This window comes from Onychostoma macrolepis, chromosome 02, assembly GCF_012432095.1.
Source record: "Onychostoma macrolepis isolate SWU-2019 chromosome 02, ASM1243209v1, whole genome shotgun sequence".
In the NCBI taxonomy this organism is placed as follows: domain Eukaryota; kingdom Metazoa; phylum Chordata; class Actinopteri; order Cypriniformes; family Cyprinidae; genus Onychostoma; species Onychostoma macrolepis.
In genome coordinates this window covers 4,909,920-4,933,858 of record NC_081156.1, presented here as the reverse complement: position 1 = coordinate 4,933,858, position 23,939 = coordinate 4,909,920, and the positions used below count along the sequence as shown (strand labels likewise).

Sequence of the window (23,939 nt, the reverse complement as noted above, 5' to 3'; positions counted from 1 at the left end):
TATCTAATCGCCAACAGGTGGCGTATAGGCTGTACGTTCTGAATACGATATAAAAACAAGTTCGATACCTATTCTTTTCCAATAGGTTATGAATATTAATTACGTTTCTCCAGTACCCTCAACTGATTTGCTGATTGGCTGACGCTGGCAAGTGGGCGTTGTACTGCGGCTGATGGATGATCCAATCATACTACGCGGAAGGCTTATCTTTTGAATATTAATTAGACTAAAGAACTCAAGTCAGACTCAAGTGAAAGGTCACTTGCCAGGACCTTATTAATATTCATGAGCGATGCCCTCGCCATAGTAGGTTTCAGAAAAAATACGCGAAAGGAATTGTTTCACTCGTGTACTTCCGGACTGAACCAACCGGAAACCGCCTTCTCACAACGTCTTCGCTGTTGCACATCGATTAGAAATATCAGAGATCATGTCGGGCTCATCAAACATTGTTGCGATGAAGAAAATCGTTCAGCAGTTGCGCTTCGAAGCAAACATCAACAGAGTAAAGGTTTGTTTCTTTTAGCGGTTTAATTTCTGAGGAAACTGAAGCTAGTGAGTTAGCCGCCGGGTTGAGCTTGGGCGTGGACCTGTAGCCCGTTAGCTTTGTTTCAGTGCCTTCTCAGTTATTGAAATAATTTTATATTGTAGTGAAGTAATACTAATACCAATTAAATAAACAGAGCATTACACAGTCTCTGGAAAAGAAATGTGATCTATGCCTAGCTAGCTAGAATGGGTAACGTTAGTTTGTTATGTAGACCCTCCCTTATTTATATATAAGAAACAGAGGCAAGAAACACACATTACTCTTATATTACACCCATTTTCCAATGTATTTGTTTGTCTGTTATGTATTTAGCATTTAAGCTGATTGTGTATACAACCTACTGAATATTTCCATTTCCATTTGTGAGATGTTGTGATTTTTTTTTTTTTTTTTTGTTTAATTTTATTTAGGTTTCTCAGGCGGCTGCAGAGCTTCAGCAGTTCTGCATTCAGAACGCCCTACAAGATCCTCTGCTGACCGGCGTGTCTTCAAGCACCAACCCCTTCAGGACACAGAAGGTTTGCTCCTTCTTGTGAGGGTCCATGATGGGCATCTGCCATTGGTAAGAATGAGTTTCTAATTTTTTTCAAAACTAAACAATATAAAACTGAAACTAACAATTAATATTTGTCTTCTCAGGCTTTTTCCTGTTCCTGTGACATTTCTGCTGGGAAAAAAAGAAGAAAACCACTGCCGTGATGTGTAATTGAAAAAGCAGCAGCAAGAAGCTGTCGTCTTGCCAGTTAATACCTCATGCCATAAACACAAACACAAGAACTGAAAGGATTTGCCGCTCTGGCTGCTTTATGTCTGTTATGGTGCATTTCCATTTTAGAAGAAGAATTTTGTTTAATATCTCTGCTTGACTCTCCTTCTCACAGCCCTCAGATTTCTGTTTGAAGACCTCAAACTGAAAAAGTCTGCCTTAATGAGTGATAAACAACGCTCCAGTTTTGTGGAGGGAAGGCTTTTGTATTTTTGTGTGGCACAGCAGAGGAAACTTAGTAATTTATTGTGCCTTTTTAACATTGTAGTCTATTTCTATCTTCTCTGCCTTAGACTTTTTATAACCCAAAATAAACACATTGATTTCTACATGTCTCTGTTGTTTTTATACTTACGGTAAAGAATTGCTGAGGATATTAAGAACTTTATAAGCAGAACAGAAGCTACGGTTTTATCACAGTGACATGAAATTTGAGTGTGAATGTCATTTTTTAATAATCAAACAAAATACATGATATGGTATTGCTTTAGGCTTTATTGAGAATTTATCCATAATTTACATAGATGTCATAAAACGGTAACCGGTCAGTTTGTTGCAAGCGCCATGACATGCTTTACTCCACCTAAAACTGCATTTTAAATGTATTTTTGTAGTTGAACAATTACAAATGCATTTTTTTTTTACATTATTTGTGACCCTGGACCACAAAAACAGTCTCAAGTTGCTGCGGTATATTTGTAGCAATAGCCAAAATCACATTTTTTGGGTCAAAATTATTGATTTTTCTTTTATGCCAAAAATCATTAGGATATTAAGTAAAGATCATGTTCCATGAAGATATTTTGTCAATTTCCTACTGTATATCAAAATTACATTTTTGATTAGTAATATGCATTGCTAAGAACTTCATTTGGACAACTTTAAAGGCGATTTTCTCAATATTCAGATTTTTTTGCACCCTCAGATTCCAGATTTTCAAATAGTTGTATCTCGACCAAATATTGTCCGATTCTAACAAACCATACATCAATGGAAAGCTTATTTATTCGGCTTTCAGATGATGTATAAATGTCAATTTCCAAAATATTTACCCTTGTGACTGGTTTTGTGGTCCAGGGTCGCATTTGAGGTTTACATGGGATATTTGTTTTTAAAAATGAACATTGCACTGCATGTGAAGTTAAAAAAATCTAAGTAGATTTAAACATTTCAAAAAGTTCTTAAATATTTTAAATAGCCTCATTTCGAACGCACAGGTGCAGCAACGTCATTGCTTCTAAATATTTTCATGGAACCTAATTGGCCTGAAAGAATAGAAATCAGGTGTATATGGTTTGGGTGAGTGATTAGGCAATTAATGCAAGAATAAGTTAGTCCGTGTTAAAAACGGTGACCTACGTTGTGTTGTATTTGCATCGTCGATAAGCTGGTTTTTGGACTTCTGATACAATAGTTTAGCCGGCGAGATGTGGCTGAGTAGCACGTTAACATGGTGTATTGCTGTCTTTCTTATGATCCCCCTGCTCGCTGGATGTTCTCCTCCTCGTACATTCCAGCAAGGAGGGCCTTTGGCAAGCCAGCAGCTGTTGAGCAGTCAGTATCAGGCCGCGGGTCCGCAAAGTCCGCCTAAAATAAAAGACCCCGTTCCACAACGGCGTCAGAAAACCGTGTCCGTGCACTGCCATGAAGATGCGATAGAGGTCGCGATGAACGTAGACCTGTTTGCGTCGGGGTTTCCAGTCTATGCTGAGGAGCTGTGGCTGGGTTCCCCATCAGCATCATGTGGAGCCGTGCTAACCGGAGAATCACAGTTGACCGTATTTGCTCACTTCAGAGATTGTGGAACCAAACTGTCTGTAAGTTTACATACTATCTGAAGACCTTTTTTACAGATGGGCATTCTGCTGAAAAATGTCCTGTATTAACTGGCCACAAACCTGCTTTCTGTTGGTGGTCTTTGAGTTCTGCTTCTTGTCACTTAGTCTGACTGGAAGACTAGTAGGCAACCAGCTTGGCAGGCCTCAAAGAGCAGGGGACCACTGTGATGCTTGTACTACTGGTAAATAGTTCACAAACGCATGTGATGTTTAATTTGTCTTCTCAGGTAACTGGAGACTCTCTAGTATATTCAAATGTCATTGTGTACGCTCCTCTAACATCTCCTGATGGTGTACTTCGCCAGGAAGGTGCAGTCATACCTGTTCAGTGCCAATACCGGAGGTACGCTGACAAACCTAATCAGATTTCTTCATTTTAGATTTAATTTTAGCTTCGTTAACTTTTGTTTTATGTTCTCTTAAGGCGGTACAGTGTTGACAGTGCGGCAGTGGCACCCACTTGGATCCCATTTGCTTCCTCTGTTACTGCCACAGATTATCTGGACTTTAGTCTCCTACTGATGAATGGTACGGTATTTTAAGTTCACCACATTCTGCTTCAGAATTATTTAACAGATTCTCTTTATTTTTAAGATGATTGGCAGTATGAGAGGGGCTCAAACATCTATTTCCTTGGGGATGCGATACACCTTCAAGCATCGGTTACCTTGGCCAATCACTTCCCCTTCCTTCTGTTTATTGACTGGTGTGTTGCTACACCAACTTATGGCGTGGTTCCTAGTGACATCAAATATTCTTTTGTGGATCATCACGGGTGAGTTTTGTCAGACTTTAATTAATTACTGCATCTATTAGATTTAAACTCTGGTCTTAAAGTTACCAATACTGATCCTGTAGTAAAAACGAATAAGTATCCAAAGGGATGCAGAAAGTGTTATGCAAGAACGGTTTACTTGTCTTGGCACTGAGAAACACACTACTGGACTTTGTACACTTGAATTGAGCACTTTGAATTTCTGGAAAGGAAGCTCTAATCATGTAGACTGCTTTCAGATGTCTTGCAGACAGTAGGAGTTTGTACTCTCGCTCCAAATTCTTGCCGAGGAGCCAAGGCAACAAATTAAACCTGCAACTGGATGCCTTCAGATTCTACAAATTGACCAGCAACTTGGTGAGCAGAAATTAAGATTAATTGAAAAGATTGTTCACCCAGGAATGAAGGTTGTCAAAGACTGAGAAAACACTGTGACTTGTACAGAATTTGGCCACTGAGCGACAGATTTTGTAGAAAATTGTATAAGCACTGACTTTCATCTCTCATATAAAATATATATTTTTTTAAGCTTCAGACTTTGATTCCCTCTAGTTTGAGGGTATCAGATGTTTGCTGATTTAACTTTAATTTATCCTGCATCTCCTAGTAACAAGGTGCCCGTTTCTGCCTGAAATTGTGCTTGGAATGACTTTAAAAGGCTGGTAGGGTGTGATCCTCATTCGTTTAGTACATGATGCCCAGTTTTTCCTTTGTTACCACTTACAAAGTGGAAAGTGTATGATGCCTAGTGTTAAAGTCGTGTGTTTTTTTTTTTTTTTTTTTTTTTTCCTCATGGATCAAAACAATTAGAACCTCCTTTTAATATACCATTGTGTTGCGCACTCATACAGGTTTGAAACAACATGAGGATGAGTCAATGACAAATTTTGGTTTGGCAGACTACTTGTCTGCATAATCTAACTCAGTAATGCCTCCTGGTTTTATTTGAAACAGGTATTCATCACATGTAACCTAAAAGCTATCCCTGCTGCGTATCCTGTGAGCTCTCAGAATCGAGCATGTTCTTTTATTGATGGAAGGTAATGACTGGCTTGTATCAAGTCTTTGTATAAACCAGTTGCTCTTTATGTAAGATCCCTGTGGATGTTGCAGGTGGCAGTCTGTAGATGGAGGTGACGAGGTGTGTAACACCTGTGAGCCATCCAGACGAGCTGCAGCAGAGCCAGAACCAATCCAGCCTTTCCGCGTCACACTAGCCCCTCCTGTCAAGCAGCCTTATTTGGCCCCAAAACCAAGATCGGCTGGTTTCTATGATGTGAGACCTGGTCAGTCACTGGAACCCTTTAAAGCTCTCATACGTTCAAGGCAATATGCCAGTGGTGTGTCGAAGAGAGGAACAGACTCGAACAAAGGTTTTCACATTTTTAATGTTTCATTCTTCAATATATATATATATTTTTTTTTATGTGGCACTTAAACACCCTCCTTTTATAACAGACTGGAGCAAGCTTGCCACATTAGGTCCTTTGTTTCTGATCCCAAAGCAAGAAACCACCACCCAATCAACTGGGTACACGCAGTCCAGCCCACCTGAGGAGCCGGAGCTCTTATTCAACTCGACTGAGACGAGTCCCGTGATGGATGAGCTGGAGTTTAAAACCGATCAAGAGACTGAGCGCTTCAGTCCATTAGAGAAGGGCCTGTTCCTTAATGCTTCTGATCTTTTCAGTTCAGAGGAAGGGAGCGGGTTTGAACGGTGACCCTCCGCATAAGAAAAATGAGCACAAGGGGAAAAAATGGAAACTGACAATGTGACCTTTCTAAAAATAAAAGTTTTAGAACCTCTCCTCTTGGTCCTTGTCGTTACTGCAGATGCTGTGGTCACAGAGTGTTCATGCATTAAAATTCATACATCTCAATTGCTGAAGTTAGATTTAAAGAAAGAAACTGCACATTCATGTTCTTTATACATTTCCCGACACAACAATAAATATATTCATGACTTGTAACATCTGCCACCTTTTGTTTCCTTTTTTTTTTTTTTCTTTAGTTCACATGATTGTTTACATAATCTAAGTCTGTTTTATAAAAAAAATAAAATTGTAAATGTACAAGTACTCTACAGCATGTGTTAAATGCATTCAATTAATTCAAGGTAATATTTAGACCCTTTTACAGTTCCTTATAACTCCACTTCCCATTCAGTTCACATGATTCTGAACAACTAAAGTTTACATAACTTTTCGTAAGTGTGGTTAACAGGCTTTGCTGTTTGTATGGGCATTTATTTCATTACAGACATTCAAGTTTTTTTTTATCTTGGTTACTGTAATGAATTTAAGAATTCATTTATAATCATCCTAGTGTCTTTTAGTATTTAATTTTTCACTCCGTTCACATGTTATTAACTATCCAAATTTGGTAGCATTGTGTACATAACCTTCCATAAAAAGTGGTTAATAAGTTACCATGTTCGCTACTTCTTCAGTGACATAACCGATTTTGATCTTATATACTTCACAGTCTCTTTGATGTTATTGTCCTCGGGTGTCATTTTCACCAGGTGTGCCATTCGTCTGAAGCCATCCACCAGACCCGCTCCAGTCAGCGCCGAACACGGCTGAATGAACCAGTCTCGTTCACTGCAACTCTTTCTCAGGTTAAACTGCTCTGTGATCTCAGTTACCGTTGCAGCTCCTACAATATCTTGCTTGTTGGTAAGAACCACCACCGGGAGTCTCCTGAGATGGTCACTCTTTAAGGTCTGTTCCAGCACTCTCTTGGCCTCATCCAGACGCTTAATATCAGAAGAGTCCACAACGAACACAATTCCAGCTGTGTCCTGGTAAAAATTCCTCCAGTGCACTTGCATCTTATCCTGCCCTCCGACGTCCCACACGGTCAGGGTGATTTTGTCCCTGTTCTTCTTCGCTTCGATCATTTCTACATTGAATCCAATTGTAGGAACCGTGTGGAAGTCCTCATTGTACTTCAGTTTGTAAAGAAGTGTTGATTTTCCAGCTCCGTCGAGCCCTAAGAGGAGGATACGGGCTTCAGGTTTGTGTCTGGATCCTGAATGGCCCATTGTACATGTGAGATGTTCACAAACACCAAAGCTTCTCACTGTGTTCTCTCAACAATTGTGAGTTTACCTAAGATGGTGTCTGCTTTACTCAGTGATGTATTATATCTAGCTTATCTACATAGTGCTGTATGATTAATGGGTCAAAGTATCACGGGACACCTCCCAAATGATATGCTAAGAATGCCTGGAACGGAGTTCTGCTTGATTATCTCTCGTGTCTTAAATAATGTACACATTTAAACAAAACATCCCATGATAAAAGTAAATTAAAATCTCTTTCATGGATTCTCATGTCACATATGTTCAAAATGGCTAAAGATCCGAAAGAAAATAAAGAAAATGTCATTTGACACATGAACTTGAAAATTTAACCCTTGCGAAATAAACATATATAAATAGATATGATATAAATAATTTTAAGTTCTCAGTTAAGACTGTTGCCCTGAGAAGTGACTAAGTTTAAAGAAATTAACCATGGGTTTCCCCATTACATTTATCAACTGACCACATGACATGTGTGACAATGACCAGGCAGTAAGTGACATAATAGATGACAACAATACATATCTTGGAAAAACTCTTCAAATAAATCCATTTCAGTTAATGGAAACCAAACAAAAAAGTTTAATGTGTGCCCCGGCCTCAGGCATCCAATAATCCCATCTCAATCCTTCCAGATACTTCCAGCACTGGATTGTTGACATTGTCATCACCTTTAGAAACCTCAGGATGGATTTCATTGAAAAACAAGAACAACGACGACCCCAACTTCACATCCACAGGTTCACCTTTGTCTTCCGAGGGTTTCGTCTATCCACACCCCACCGGTTGGATCTGCCACAAAGACCAGTCCGGAGCAGTCGTCGTGGGTCCCGCAGCCGCGGCGCCGTCTCTCCGCTGCCGCTTCGCTCTGAGAGGCGTCCGCTCGCCATTTCTCTTGTGAAATGCCGGGAGAGCGTTTTTCACACAATTTTGTAGTTGTAAGTGACGTAAACTCGTTAAACTGCTCGGATGTCCTTGAACTACACTGACCCATTTTTGTGCGTGGAAAAATCCTTGAAATGTAGGCCGCTGGGTGTCTCGTGAACTCCGTGCCAACACTGAGCTCAAACGTACATTTATACGTTACGACCACTGAACTACTGGGCGTCAGATCCAGGAAGAGTGTGTAAGCGCAGGTTTATAGAAAGCTTACCCAGTGGCAACAGGCACCATAGGGGCTTTAATAGTCTACTCAACAATGCTGGTGCTATTCTGGGGCTTTACACCTGGCCCCGGTTGTCACGGTGGACCGCTGAGCATCCGGCAGCGCGTCAGCGTTAAAGCTCGGACACGGCGCTGCAGTGTAAGGTTACTGCGGCTGGACCTGTGAAAATACATCAGTCAGTCTGTCAGGTCAGGAAGAATGCAAACAGCAAAGCGTCATCATTCATATGCTTATTCTATTTGCTTATTATTTGCCTCACAATCTGTGCTCGCTCACATACGAGATTAAAGGTTGTTTTTTACTGGTCTCCCAGCCTGCTAAAACCGGTTTTACAGGAGAAAGCTGTACCGCTTTAAAGTAGCCTAGCTGAGACCAGCAAACCAGGCTTTACCCTTGCCTGACCAGCTTTGATTTGATTTTGATTTGATTTATTTTTCAACAAACGTTAATTTACTTGTATTAGATAGCTATAAAAATTAACAAAATAAAATGAAATCTTCTTGATCTGCAACAGGTGTGTTTTTGTTACAATGACCAATCTAGGATACCATTAACATACTGATACTGATATAATATATTGATAGATATTAATAGGCTATATGTGTTTTCAAACATGTACCAAATTTGAAACCTATATAAACCATGAACCTGTTTAAAATGCTTTACATTTATTTCTATGGATATATATGCAATTAATTACAACAGCTTATATTTCAAGTAATTGATAGAGGAGGAATTGAGCATTTCCCCAGTTGATAAATAGAAACAATCTATTTAAATAAATAATATGTAATATACCTTGTAGTATATATATATATTTTTAAATGTTTTTGAAAGAATTCCTTATCCCTTATATATATATATATATATATAAATACATAAATACACACACACACACACATATATATATATATATATATATATAAAAGGGATTATAATAAATAATATATATAAATTATACTATACTAAATAAACTTCATATATATATATATATATATATATATAAATACACACACACACACACACACACACACATATATATATATATATATATATATATATATATATGAAGAGTTTATTTGCAAAAACAAATAACTTTTTAAAACGTTTTTTTTTTTCAAATATCATGTTTTTTATTGTTAGTTAGCTGTATTTTTATTTTATTTTTTTAACCTGATCAAAATAACCGTTATCTGTTTTTGCAAATGAACTCTTCATATATACTGTATATATATATGCTGAAAATATATTAAAAAATATATATTTATTAAAATGTAATTTATTCCTGTGCTGAATTTTCAGCATTACGCCAGTCTTCAGTCACATGATCCTTCAGAAATCATTCTAATATGCTGATTTGATTTGCTGCTCAAAGCAACATTTATGTTGAAAACAGTTGTGAAACTATTTTTAGCTTTTTATTGTTGAATAGAATGTTCAGAAGAACAGCATTTATTTAAAAGGTTTTTTTTTTTTTGTTGTCTCTGCTGTCACTTTTGATCAATTTAATGTTTCCCTGCTGAATATTAATTTCTTCAAAAAAATTATACTGGGGCCAAGCTTTAGCATACACACACAAACATACACATACATACATATATGATAACTTATCAAAAAGAGCAAAGATGAGCAATGTCAGCTTTGACTTGTTAGGTTTATTTATCGCTTTATTCTCCCACATACATTTCACACAGTGCAAGAAATGAAACCTTTGTGTAGATCGGGGCTGGTGCCAATTTTATCAGTAAACTAGGAGGAAAGCTGGAGGACAGTTTGCCAGTATTACTTCAACAGTCTTGACAAATTACATTACATTCTACCTTCAATCCGGCCACTTCTGTATTCATATAGCCATTAAAACAGTGACTTGAATGAGCAGGAATGACTAGAATCTCTGAGAATGAATGGGACATAGACCTGTTATGAAATTTAATCAAAGTGTAACATACGTAATCTAACACAACCTTATTCCACCCTCTTTTAAACTAACTGATGAGCAGCACCAGTGTAAATTGGCATTAATGCCCTGAACTGATATGAATGGAACATGCACATCCAAATTCAAGAGCCGGATATGGTTTCATCGGCTCCTTAATTCACAAAAACAAGAAAAAGAAACAAACAAAAAATAATAAAGTTATGATATTTATGCATGTCTCCTGAAAAAAACACTACGAGTGCATCTTCAAGGCAATAAAGGTCCTTCTACCATTTATGCCAATTGCTGTTTCACAAATAATATTGCTCTGATTAAGGAAGGCCAGGATACATCATCTTTACAGAGTAATGAATTGAAAAAGGAGTAATTACAGAATACATTTTCCATAAAGTGTCCATTTGGCACACACCAAAAAAACAAACAAAAAAAAACTGGGAATGCACGTGTTTGCACATGCATATGCGTTTCTGTACAGTTTATTGTAATTGTGAGAAAAAAGTTTGCCTCTTATTACACTGTCTAGCCTCTGGCAATATGCATTAATGGAAAGACATTGGAGGCTGTTTATTGGTTGAGTCCAACTACTCTCCAGTTTTGCTCCCAGAGCTGCTCTTGAACTTCACCACCATGACAGTGATATTGTCGGGACATCCACGGTAGAAAGACTGCAGCACAATGCTCTTGGCGCCAAAGTGCGGCTCATCCAAGCGTTCCCGCACAAAGCGCACGGCCTCCTCGTTGCTGAACGCGTCCCACAGACCGTCGGAGGCTAGGATCATAAACTCCGGCTGGAGCTTGTCCAGGTCAAAGGTCAAGATATCTGGGTCTGGGATGACCACATTCAAGTTCTTGAGAGGGTAGTCACCGAGTGAGCGCGACATGGCCAGGATGCCCTGCACACGCCAAGAACCATTAAAACTGATGAAGCCACCTGATGGATGAGATCACACAGATGTGTTACATTCACACAGTGCTGTCACAGTGAAGTGTATCACAAGTGCAATCCTACAACAACCGCAAGGCCCAATCACTGAAAAATTACTAAAAAGTTTAATAATGTCCATTTACTAACCAATAGTTAAATAGGAGGTTAAAGTGTTAGGCTGAATTTTTTTTGTCATATTAAAACACACATTTTTTGTACTGACTTCCCCATTTGAAGGTTTGTAAATATGCATTTAAAAATGTAAATGATATAATTAGTCAAATTTATACTAGGGCTGACAAGAGTTTTAATACAATGAATTACACAATGTATCAATTAATTGATGCAATGAATTGCAGAGACATTACCCCCAAAAGACAATTTAAAGTTATTGTGTTAATATTGAGAAAATTACTGAATTGACATAACTAAGAAAGAAATATTTTGATTTAACATTGAATTTATTGTACATAAACCTATAAGGCTACAATGAGGACAAAACATGTTTTCAAAAACTGCTTCTTAAGTGACTTAGTTTGGTTTATTCATTTAGACTGTTCAGAGGTGGCATGAATGCATTTACACTGCAATAAGCATTGCAAAAATAATGCTATGAGGTTAATGGGTTTTACAAATTTTGAAATGTATTGGTTTTGTATGGACCTATGCAAACCCCATAGCGTGATCCAGGATAAATATAATAATAATAACAACAACCTTTTTTAGTTGTATTAAATTACAAACATTAAATATATATTACTGTAGTAGTAATACTATTGTTATGGAAATAATAATAATAAATATAGCTGCAAGCAGTGATTACCGAGGTTCAAGCGCTTTAGGAACTTTATTGCATCTAAGCTGATATGGTCTAGGTCAACCTGAAATGTTGGACTGACATTACAACACATCCATGATGAAGAATATTGGAACACACACATACTCAACCTGAAATGAAAGGGCTTAAGTATAACACATAATACAAAGTAAGCATACTTACACACATGCAAACACTTTTTGTTGCAGATATAATGATTTAAAGTAAATTATAGGTAACAAAATGCTTACTGCAAGTCTTCTCTTTATAATGCTGAAAATACCTCTTTATTTTCAGGTCTCACTGTAATCATAATGTGTCATAATTGCAAAATGTGATTCTTCAATTTAAACGTGTAATTTAAAGTGGTAAACTTTGACAAAGTGTCATATAAAATGTTATCATAGTGACTTTATATTTTATACACATGAAAACATGGCTAACCTGTAACAAGAGCTATATCAGTGAGAAGAATGAGCCAATTAATGGTCTTCTACTGCTATCTAGTGGTTTTAAAGGCAATTCCAGATATTTTATCATTTAAATGTACTATTTTCACCTTTTTAAGTGTTTTAGAGGCAACCAATGTCTGTGTCCTAAACCTTCTGCATTTTGCATGCTACAATCATATGACACATGTGCTCCCCTTTCATGAAGTTTGGAGCTTTGATTTAGGATTAATAGGGTTTTGGATACACTATATCATGGCAATATTTTAATATGACTCTGTTGTAGCTGTCCAAATGTTGTGAACATTTTTTGATAATTATTGACCTAGAGACTCTAAAGAATTATACTGCAGTGATTTTATTGATTTTAAGTTTAAAACATTGCACTAGTTCACAAAAGTAGGTTTTTAACATATTTGAGAATATTTAATGAACAATTTGATTGACAGCATTAGACCCAGAGACAAAGTTGTTGCCTAAAAACCTAGGACTAGTTCGCAAAAGTAGGTTTCAGATATAAATCAATTTTGCGGAAAAACGGTGCGTAGTAGCTCGAAAGTTTCAGGCTCCACTTTTGTTCGTGCTGATCCAAGGATCGCAATGGCGAAAAGTGTTTGAGTCTACAACAAATGGTTTACAAACTATGGCCAAAAAATATCTGAAAAGTTCGTTTTTTTGCACTGTAGCGCCCCCTATTGGCCAATTGGGCTGAGATTTTGATAGGTTCTCCCCAAATTGAGCTCTACGATCTAGGCCTTACGATTTTGGCTGCACGATCAGTTTTACGGCAGAAAAATAATAATAATAATAAAAATCCTAACAGATACAAGAGGGTTTCAGCACTGCGTGCTTGAACCCCTAATAATTTTATTCTACAAAAGGTGACAAGTTTCCTGTATAAGATCAACAATTAAGTGTTTGGTAATTGTCAAATCCAACCACTGTCAAACAAAGGTCAACAATCAAAAGGTTATTTAATAAAAAAAAAAAGTGACAATTAACAAACAAACATTAATTATTATTATTAAATACACAAACATTGTACTACAGTTACTAAAGTTGTATATTTAATTGGCTTTTTCAATTTTTGTAATTTCATAAAATAAAAATAACATTTTATTAATAAGAGCAATAAAATTACTACTAAAATACTGCGTAAGCGAATAAAAAATGCTTTAAGATACAATGGCCTATACAAGGCCAAGAATGAATGTTGCAAAACTCCTCTGAAAATGACCAGTTACTATGGGGTGGGAATCTTTTGGAATCCCAACTTGATTCAAATCGATTCTTGGGTCATGATTCGATTAAAAATCTATTTTGAATCAAATTTCTATTTAATATATGCATAGATTTGATTTTAGATTGGGTTCTAAACGCTGAATTTTATTTTAGTCAAATTAAAAAAATACAAATGCAAAGGCATGTCTTTTGCATCATTAAAATCTGATCAGTTTATGTGAGCATCAAGTTAAGAGATGTATTGAATCAAAGGAATGTTCATTCATACAAGCACTTTATTGTTCGATGAAAGCGCTTCTCGTGTGTAAAAAGTATGTGTGCACATAGGAGACGTGCGCCAGTAAACAGACATGATTTAAGCCTATTTTCTGTTCGTTAAGAACTGTTGTTGTAGTAAGCTTAATTCATAATTCACGAATCTATTTGAATCAGTAGAAACAGAATCGTGATTCATATGTGAATGGCTTTTTCCCCGACCTACACCAGCTACTGTACATGGTTACATTTACTATTTATGATAAAATGTCCCTAAGAAAATAAATTCTATTCAATTAACTGATAAATAAGAAATAATAATTAAAAGTGCCTAAATGGGTTTTTTGTAGCTGAAGCACTTATTGATTTTTTGTCAAAGTTAAGCCAACCAAAATCATCAGTTATGGCTACAGCAGCTCACCCAAAGAAACTCACCCGCTCTCTTGATCCTCTTGCGCTCTTTCAGCTGGTAAGGCTTGTGATCATGTGACAAGGCCACAGCGTTGCCGTCTTTGTCGCAGAGAACGCCGCGAGAGTCTCCGACATTTGCCACAGTCAGTTCACGGTCTGACAACAGGGCTATCAAACATGTTGTGCCTGAAGACAAAAGAAGGGTTCAGCATTGTTTACTGTTTCCAGTCAGCTAAATCTCATAGATAAGGTCAACCTAAAACACACTCTCGCCCCTGCTCACCTGCTTCATCATGGGTGGCAGAGAACTTGTCCACCATGTCCCGGTCCACAGCCAGGATGCGCTGCTCTAGGATGGCGGGATAGGAGAGAGGACTGTCTTTCTTTTCTCGCTCGTATGCCTGCAGCTGCTGTTTCAGAGCCTCAGGCAGGTGGGCCTTCACATAATCGGCGGCTGCCTGCGAGAAACAGCAAAAACAATGAGGAACTCGCTCTTCCTGTCACACTTCAGCATTTATAATTAATGTTCATGAAGTTCATTCGGAATTCTACTGATAACTGAAAAATGTAAAAGGTGTTAATAATGTGGAAAACCTTTAAGAGAAGGAAAGAAAGAAATGCAGAGGAGTGAAGTGGGCTGCTAATATTTTACTTAAAGTTTTAATGACAATTAAGCACCTATTGGCATTACCATAATTAGGGCTGCTCAACTATGGCAAAAATCATAATCACGATTATTTTGGTAATTACTGAAACCAAAATAAAACCGATTGGTTTGAAGGATATTGTCAAAGACTGGTAAATATATTAAAATTACAATTAATTAGTATTTTGTGGCTGGATTGTGTTCCCTTAAATGAAGTCTTTTAATGTCATCTAATGATTCCAGTTCTAAATATTAGTCTTGGTAAAAAAAAGAAAAAAAGAAAAAAAGTCATTATTTTTTGCTCGGAAAAACAAAATGAATCATTCTAATGCATGAGAAAAACTATTAAAGCTGTTGTTTTTATATTTGAAAATCACTTTATTTTCTTAAAGCAAAATATCACTCCTTTATTTCCGAAGACACAGGAATGTTATTAATGATATTCACCCACATAGTAAAAATACCCAAATTTCATAAATAAATAAAAATTTCATAAAGGGTTTACTCAATTCGGTTTTCAACTCTGTTAGTTGACCCAAAAATGAAATCTGTCATCATTTATTCACCCTCATGTTGTTCCAAACCCGTTTTTCTTTCTTCTGCAGAACATATAGAGAGGATGAGACAGTTATCATATCATATATTACATATAAACAGTTTATCTAATTTTGTGTTCAGCAGAAGAACGTAAGTCACACAGGTATGAGGGCGAGTAAATAATGACAGAACGTTCATTTTTGGGTGAACTGTCCCTTTAAAGGAGGCCTAAGTGCTCTAGCCAGATGGAGTTTGCAGCAGAATACAGATGAAGGGACAGAAAGTCTCTAGAGAGCGAGTGCCCTTTCCAAACACTGCCAGATCACCAAAACATAGCGAGTCAAAGAGCGTTATTTCATTCCTAACTCTGTTTCCCTATCCTCAGTCAGGACGGTCTGGATTCCATTCAGCAGCTCACACTACAGCCTTGTGCGTTTTCAACTTTAAGCCTTTGCAAGTGACTCAGCAATGCCACGCTATAAATACAATGATGAAACCAGAGAAGCAAACATAATACCTGTCTGCCAAGAGAACGCTGCAGTCTCTTTCAAAGCCACTTCCAGGGGCAACAGTGAGTCGCCGCTTTTCAAAAAAGACACGGTGGAGCCTCTTGATGAAGCCGATGCATTATTTACGCAGAAGCATCGCTCATGCAGAACACTTACAGAATAAGCAGATATAGCTCAGGGTCACTTTGCACACGTCAGTGATTTTAAAACCGTAAATAGCGCACACACACACACACACAGTCGAGCCTTTCAAAGCTTAGATCAGAGATTTCTGTGTCCACTAAATGTGAGCCCAGACTATAAGAATAAAGTCAGAATTGTCTAAAACTATTGTCTGCTTAACTTGAATGTAGTTAGTTACCATTTGAAAAGGGTAAAGCAGCTTCCTCAACACTGCTAATATTAGCCAATAACAATTACAGTCATCAATTATGACTCCTGACAATAGCACAATTCTCTGCAGGCATCACAATCTGAATTATTTAAAGTATGTTGATCATTGTGTCTCAGGAACAGAGACAATGGGGCGGTGGTAACCCTCAGTGACCTCTATCCACTCAAGACCCTCCCACCGCAAACACACTACAGTCGCGCGTCCTTTGACTTTCATTCATTCACACACCAGCACAATGAGGGCTTTATTACTGCTGTTAAGCACCTGTGTTCAAACATATCGCTGTATTCATGTGAATGTGTATTCCTATCAGTTCTTTCCAGTGAATCTCAAGAAATATCTAAATGAATTATATTTTGTTTAAAAAAGCGTGTTTTTAAGACCATTAAGATTTTTTTTTTTGCATTGTGGCATAATTTTAATGACTATTCAGCTCATTCTCAACCCTAATTCTCATTACCACAATGTTAAAAAAAAAAAATAATAATTTAAATTAACAAATAAAGGTATTACCGTATTTGTTGTATTACATTTACTTCTCAGAGGGTTGATGCAAAAAATAAATAAATAAATACACTTACAAAAAATACATTATCAAAATATATTTCTGTTCATAAATTTATTTTTGTAACAATTTATACTTTTATTCAGCAAGGATGTAAATTATATTGATCAAAAGTGTCTGTAAATATTATTTAATAATATAAATATCAAATTTATAATGTTATAACACTTTATTGCAAATAAATATAACCGTTTTCAATATTAATAAAAGGAAACGTTTCTTGATCAGTGAATCTGCACATTAGAATAATTTCTAAAGGTTCATGTGACACTGAAGGCTGGAGTAATGATGCTGAAAATTCAGCTTTGATCACAGGAATAATTTACATTTTAAAATATATTAAAATAGAAAAGAGTTATTTTAAATAGTAATAATATTTCACAATATTACTGTTTTTACTGTATTTCTGTTCAAATAAATGCAGTCTTGGTGAGCATAAGAGACTTCTTTCAAAAACATCACAAATAATTTAGTGTAAATATTAAAAACATTAATATATATAATGTGACCTGATAATCTTTTAATGGGATTCATCTATTCAGAGCATTTAGAATCAGTTTTAAATAAGAAAGACTACACAGTAATTTACACATAAGGTCACAACACTCACACTTTCGTACCAGCATCGCTAATTAAAAGCCCAATTTACCAGGCCTAATTCAAGATTACAATAACGAGAAAACCAGACCACCGGGGAATAGAGGAAGAGCAACGGATGCGTAAGACAAGCGTTGATTAGGCCAACTGTGCTAGTCATTGTTAGCGGGAGCTCTCTTCATTAGCAGACACCACAGGGCAAAAGATGATGAAACACAAGGCTGTCTATTTAACAGGGTATTTTTAACAGCCCCCTGGATCAAACTCCAGACCTAGTTTTTACTTTTGACATGTATTAAATCTGAACTTACATTTGCATTGCAAACTTATATTTGCATTACATGTTGATTACACATGCAAATCTTAACCACAATATGACTGATTGTTGACTATTTGACCATTAGCTTTTGCCATCATCACCAAGTTCATCAATCAATTCTATTTACTGCTGAGGTGTTTCAATCAGCCGGCTGTCGCCCAAGAAAACAAGTACAGCCCTTCACAGCTGTAATAAATGAATACGAGAACAATGATAAAAAAATGACTAACTGCAAGCAGCCTAAAAAGTCAATAAAAAAATTGGCTCAGACTTGTGACTGGGTGGGGTGTTCATCCTGCTGTTTGGTATCAGATTTATGCACTGAACATTGTGGGAGGCTATAATTTCTGGTAAAACAATGAATGTATAATTAAACCTAACAGTGTTGCTATTCTGCGTCTCTGCCTGGTGCTGGGGTGAAGATAGAAATGCATTTATTTCATAAAAACACTGAAAACAGTAACAGTGAAATATTATTACAATTTTAAATAACCGTTTTCTTTTTTAAAAATATATTTTAAGATGTAATTTAAGGCAAAACTGAAATTTCAGCATCATTACTCCAGTCTTCAGTGTCACATGATCCTTCAGAAAGCATTCTAATATGCTGATTTGCTGCTCAAGAAACATTTCGTATTATTGTCAAAAACAGTTGTGCTGCTATATATATATATATATATATATATATATATATATATATATATATATATATATTTATTTATTTTTTTATTTTCAGGATTCTTTAAATAGAAAGGTCAAAAGATCTGCATTTAATTAAAACAGAAATTTGTGTAATAATGTACAAGTCTTTATTGTTACTTTATCCTCGCTGAATGCAATTCATTTTTAAATATTACTATAAAAGAAATTCTATATAAATAAAAGAAAAATATATCATAAATATTATAATATTGGTAACACTTTAGAATAGGGAACACTTATTCACTATTAACTATTGACTTTTCCCTCAATAAATTCCTAATTTTCTGCTTATTAATAGTTAGTGCGGTAGTTGTTAAGTTTAGGTATTGGGTAGAATTAGGAATGTAGAATAAGATCATGTAGAATAAGGCATTAATATGTGCTTAATTACTACTAATAAATGGCTAATATTCTAGTAATATGCACGCTAATAAGCAACTAGTTAAGAGACCTTAAAATAAAGTGTTACCATAATATTTTAAAAACTTCCTTTACAAAATGTACCAATCCTAAACTGGTAATCTCTGAATCTCATCCCTCTTTTCCTCTTAATAGTTTTTGAAGCCCTGCTCATAACCAAACAAAACTGGAGTTGATTAACCAAATAAATCTAACTGGAAGCTACAACAGTCTAAAATCTGTGTGAAGTGCTCAGTATTAGAATCAATCGAATAATCTTTATGAAATAACAGAGTATCATGAATATCGAATATTGTTGACAATTAAGATTAATGTGCCAAAGATGGCACCAATATGCAATTTCACTTCTCTTGCAAACTAGCCAAGAAGCGCTTATGTGTTTGTGTGTTATCGGAAAGAGTTTTTAGTGCCATTGGGAACTAAATCATGCCACAGAGCATCTCCTAAACCAGAAAAAGTTGACAGACTTGTGTTCTTAGCTAAAAACTTGTGAAACACTTGCATAATTTACCCCAGCTGCACAGTGTAAAACGTATGTGAAATTACACTGCTCTAAAGAATACACTTTTTGTACTTTTTCGCACTCTTTTTTCATACTGTTTTTGTTTTTAATTGGGGCAGAAGAAAACAGCTTTTTAAATTAGGCTATTCCAGATTAAAGGCAAAAATATAATCAAAATTTGGAAAAACATTGAGATATCATTTTAAGTATATCACCCAGACCTATTCAGTAGCAATAAACACTCAAGCACTCTTCTATTATTGAGTGGATGTGTCAGTAATCCAACATTAACAGTTTAGTTTAGACAATAATTATCACGGCCTTTCCATTTCACAACTAGAAAAATCAGCTAGTATGGATATCAGTTTGCCATGTGTACATATACAGATAAGACTCATAATGTCAGGACGTTTGGGTCAGCAAACATTAATGGTAGGAGATAGTATAGATTAAAAGACCTTTTACTGGGGCCGAAGGTTGGCACATTTTAATCTATTAACTGCTTGGATAGCAGGAGGGCCCCTGGACATTTGTATAAACAAATAGCACTATAAATAGAGTTTAGGCATTCCATAAATGATCATGAGAGCCAGAAACAGCCGACTAGAATGCTGAGGAAAATAGCTGATCTGTAAAGTCTAAATTCAAAGAGCTTGCCGAGACGTTTTAATAGGTTTCCACATCTACCAGATCTCCTTAAACCTTGTGAGCTGTTAATTTCATTGCTTAAAAGCATCTCTGAAGGCATTCACACATTAAGCCAACCAGCATTCATCTGCTTTACTGCACAGTGAAGAAGATAAAATGAACATCTGTCTGTGCTCCATACAGGCTGGGAAATCAGACTGGTCGGAGCAGATGTCTGGGGGGGAAGGGGAACTGACTGAATGCACCAGACAAGTATCATGGGAATCTCAATTGGCTTGCATTAGAGTTCTCATATAACCATTACAAAGGCAGTTTGTGAAAAATCTCTCAGATTCTACATTGTGTTGCACTAAAAATAACTTTCAGGTCATTTAATATTAGTAAGCAATGCAAAAATAATAATAATAAAAAAATAAAAATAAAATAATATTAAAAAAATTGAACATTTAAGTATTTTGAAGGGTGTAAATCTTGTGGTCAACCAATGGTGTGATATTGAGGAAGTAGTGTGGCTAAAAGACATATAAAAGTATATATATATATATATATATATATATATATATATATATTATAAAATTACTACAATATTTCAGAAAATAAACCAGAAAGGCAACCCATGTTAATTAGCCAACAGGTCTGATAATCTCAAATAATATTTTTGTGTCACTAAGACACTATTATAGTTTTAGAGTTTGTATTTTTATATTTTCCATTTTTGTTTTTAGTCATTTCTGTTTCAGTTTTATTTTATTAAAAAGTTAAACTAAATTAAAATGGGAACTGCTGCTTTTGCAATTAGCTGAAAAAGTTTTTCATTCAAGGAAGGTTTTGTTTTCTTCATACTTTTAGTATCAGTTTTAGTTGACTATAATAACCATGAATTTACCTTAATGACTTGTGTATAAACTCTTAAAAATAGTCAGTCTTAAAGGGACAGTTCACCATTACTCAGGTGTTGTTCCAATCTGTATGACCTTCTTTTTTCCCCCATCCAAGACAAAAGACCATTCACTCATTGTATGGAGTAAAATTACACCAGAAGAAAAATAAAAGGTTATAGAGGCTTGATATTTTTTTGGAACTACTCCTTTAAATGTAAAAACATTCACACTTTCATACTGCTACTGCAGCACCTGTTCAGAGGCGCCACTTTTGTGATACTTTTAGGGTGATTTGTTTACATTTTGGAGCCTTACACCACCCAGTCCCCATCTGTGTACAGTACATTAAAGAATGTCCATAATTTACTTTTCGTTTCTGTTCCACAAAGAGTCAGGAATACGGGTTTGAAACAACATGAGGGTGAGTAAACACATTTTTGCGTCAGCTGCTCCTTTGAAGGTCGTCCCAGCTAACACAGAGCGTTCCCTTAATGTTTGGTTATTTTGGGAACCAATTTCTAACGTTCTCCGAACGTTCTTTTTAGAATTCCACCTTTAACAGTAAACTAGCGTTTCCGCTAAACTAGCGTATGTACAAGTCTTTGGTAGCTTTCGCCCTGACTCAGACTCTCATCAGCACCCACGCTTCTTACCTCCCCGCCGTGGCCGTCAAAAATGGCAAAGATTGAAGGGTGGCTCCTGTTCACCAGGTCGGTAAGCACCTCGAAGCGGTCCTCCATGTGGTCTCTGCGGCCCTGGATCGAGTACACCGCTACATTGTTGTTCTTGAACTCCCAGGTCTTGGAGAACTCCGCGTCCAGCACGTCCAGACCGCCGAGTCTGTCGTTCATCATCATCTCCGCCACTTTTCCCTTCACCATCTTCACGGCATCCCGGCTGGACTTGACGATGGTTTTCACCTCGTCCGTGTGGAAGAAGTAACTCCAAAGGGCCAAGCTTATACATAACAGAAACAAGGTCTCTGGCCTGAGCAAGAAATAACGCATGATGCGACCCAAAAGAGACAAAAGCGTCATTGTGTCTCCTATCATCACACGCTCGGGGACTGAAGTATGGGCTTCAAATTACTTCATTAGACCGATATGAAAGCCCATCTGCAGCCCGACGTGTTTGATCAGCCCCTGAAATCTCGACTGGCCGGTGGTTATGTTATAAACCGCAGAATGGAGCGAGTTCCCGGCGCTTTCAGCTGCAGTCTGGCTCTAGCGCCCTACCGACGCGGTGCATATAACCGCACAGATCCCATTACCCCCAACGACAGCGAACCCATTCCCTCCTATAAAGCCATCTGCGCCGCTAGCTCGCGCTTTCGATGAGTTTCTCCTCAAAACGGGCTGTTCTTTACTCGTTCGCGCGCGCCACGGAGAGTTTTAACGCACTTTATAACGCTAATTCGTCGATGCACATGCCGCCGCTGCCTGGCGTCTTCCGCGCGCTGCGTGCGTGACTGACTGCAGCGCCTGGTGGACCGGGGAAAATAGACACTACAAATACACTACAGAAATGACCTCATATCGGTCCGTTAGCTTGAGAAGCGTACATCAGACTACATTTCATCAAACAGAGTTTTTTTTTTTGCACTACCGATGCCGCAACGTGACGTACCGATCGATGACTCTGTGACGTCATGCGCAGCTGTCCTCAAGAGCCACGCAAAAAAAAAAAAAAACATAAAAACACACAAAAAAAATCGTTTTATTGGGTAAATTTTATATGTATAATATCAGTCATGTCGAATAAAATCAATTAATTAGTCGGTAAATCCTCTTCAGGATTTTAGTAGAACATTTAGATTTTTTTGTTCATTGGGTTTGTCTTACTAATAGCCTAGCAGACATTTAGACATTTCATGGGTGCAATTATATATTATTATAATAATAATATATATTTTTATTTTTATAATATTTAATAAGGTTGTCCATTGTCTGTTGTTTATGTTAAGCTAAATATATGCTACATAAATGGTGAAATGGCATCTCAAAACAACCAATCCAAAACCAGGGCAAAAATGAATTTGATAAAACGTTTTGGAAGAATATTTAGGTAGTCTACATAAAATATCAGGCATACAGCTATCTTTCTAGTTCACCTAAAAGCATTTTAAACTATTTTGTTCCCTAATTGTTGTAGCAATTCGCACACTGTAAGACCATTTAAAATGAACAAGCAAAGGCAAAAATGAATGAACTCTAAAATACATACTTTTCTAAGGCCTGTAAATTACCGACATGATCTAAACTTTGCTGAAAATACCACTTGTACACACATGCATTCTACATCAATCGTATATCATTTCTTAAATAATAATATATAAATGTTAAAATGTGAGTCAAATATAATACAGCAGGCTTTGAACATTTATTTGTACATCTCTGTCATTATTGCATTGCATTTTGTATTGAAACTACAGAGCTTTTATGCTCATAAAACTAAGCATTAAAATATCATCTTTATAATAATTATTTAAAGATATATAATCTATCAGAATTCCATCTTACTTTTTGTAAATAGCCTACCATCTGCCCCACTTTTTATATTTTTGTGAGCATTATATTTTGCTAAATTAATAAACATAAAAGCCTGACATCAGATATCATATAAAACATAAAAGACATATAATTGTTCTTATATTTTGTCTTTGGTTCAATAAACTGTTCCATTAAAAAATTGATTTGTTTTGAATATTATTTCATATGGTAGGCTTTACATGGTTAAAATACATGCCAACCACCCATTTAAAACTGCTATATTCGTTAACACATTTGTTGATAAAAGATTATGTTGAAAATCTCTTGCCTTTTGTAAAATGCAACACACTGAAGAAAGCCCTTAATGATTTTAAACCAGTTATTTTACTTCATGCCCCGACATGACGTTGTATAGGCTTGTCAAGTGAAGGATCCATTTAGGGATGCCACAAGTAAAAACACTGCCAGTAACAGATAAACTGATGCAAAACCGCGATGCAGAAAAATGCT

At 36.4% G+C, this 23,939-nt stretch overlaps 4 protein-coding genes across 4 annotated transcripts; 2 read left to right on the top strand and 2 right to left on the bottom strand.

Moving 5' to 3' along the window:
- The first annotated feature begins 315 nt into the window (after window positions 1-315).
- Window positions 316-1,645, top strand: gng5 (guanine nucleotide binding protein (G protein), gamma 5). Its single transcript, XM_058752640.1, has 3 exons — window positions 316-511; window positions 961-1,112; window positions 1,190-1,645. Exons 1-2 carry the CDS (start codon window positions 431-433, stop codon window positions 1,084-1,086), a joined length of 207 nt encoding a protein of 68 aa, XP_058608623.1. The 5' UTR covers window positions 316-430; the 3' UTR covers window positions 1,087-1,112; window positions 1,190-1,645.
- Window positions 1,646-2,659: 1,014 nt separating this feature from the next.
- On the top strand, window positions 2,660-5,781 carry zp3b (zona pellucida glycoprotein 3b). Its single transcript, XM_058764753.1, has 8 exons — window positions 2,660-3,133; window positions 3,382-3,497; window positions 3,579-3,682; window positions 3,749-3,929; window positions 4,169-4,286; window positions 4,884-4,969; window positions 5,043-5,302; window positions 5,388-5,781. The coding sequence occupies exons 1-8, from the start codon at window positions 2,744-2,746 to the stop codon at window positions 5,648-5,650; spliced, it is 1,518 nt and encodes a 505-aa protein (XP_058620736.1). The 5' UTR covers window positions 2,660-2,743; the 3' UTR covers window positions 5,651-5,781.
- Window positions 5,782-5,926: 145 nt separating this feature from the next.
- Window positions 5,927-8,579, bottom strand: arl14 (ADP-ribosylation factor-like 14). Its single transcript, XM_058764766.1, has 2 exons — window positions 8,442-8,579; window positions 5,927-8,341 (listed from the first exon to the last, which is right to left on the bottom strand). The coding sequence occupies exon 2, from the start codon at window positions 6,973-6,975 to the stop codon at window positions 6,367-6,369; it is 609 nt and encodes a 202-aa protein (XP_058620749.1). The 5' UTR covers window positions 6,976-8,341; window positions 8,442-8,579; the 3' UTR covers window positions 5,927-6,366.
- Window positions 8,580-9,817: 1,238 nt separating this feature from the next.
- On the bottom strand, window positions 9,818-22,595 carry ppm1la (protein phosphatase, Mg2+/Mn2+ dependent, 1La). Its single transcript, XM_058755974.1, has 4 exons — window positions 21,594-22,595; window positions 14,504-14,678; window positions 14,245-14,406; window positions 9,818-11,052 (listed from the first exon to the last, which is right to left on the bottom strand). Exons 1-4 carry the CDS (start codon window positions 21,990-21,992, stop codon window positions 10,703-10,705), a joined length of 1,086 nt encoding a protein of 361 aa, XP_058611957.1. The 5' UTR covers window positions 21,993-22,595; the 3' UTR covers window positions 9,818-10,702.
- Between the last annotated feature and the right edge of the window lie 1,344 nt (window positions 22,596-23,939).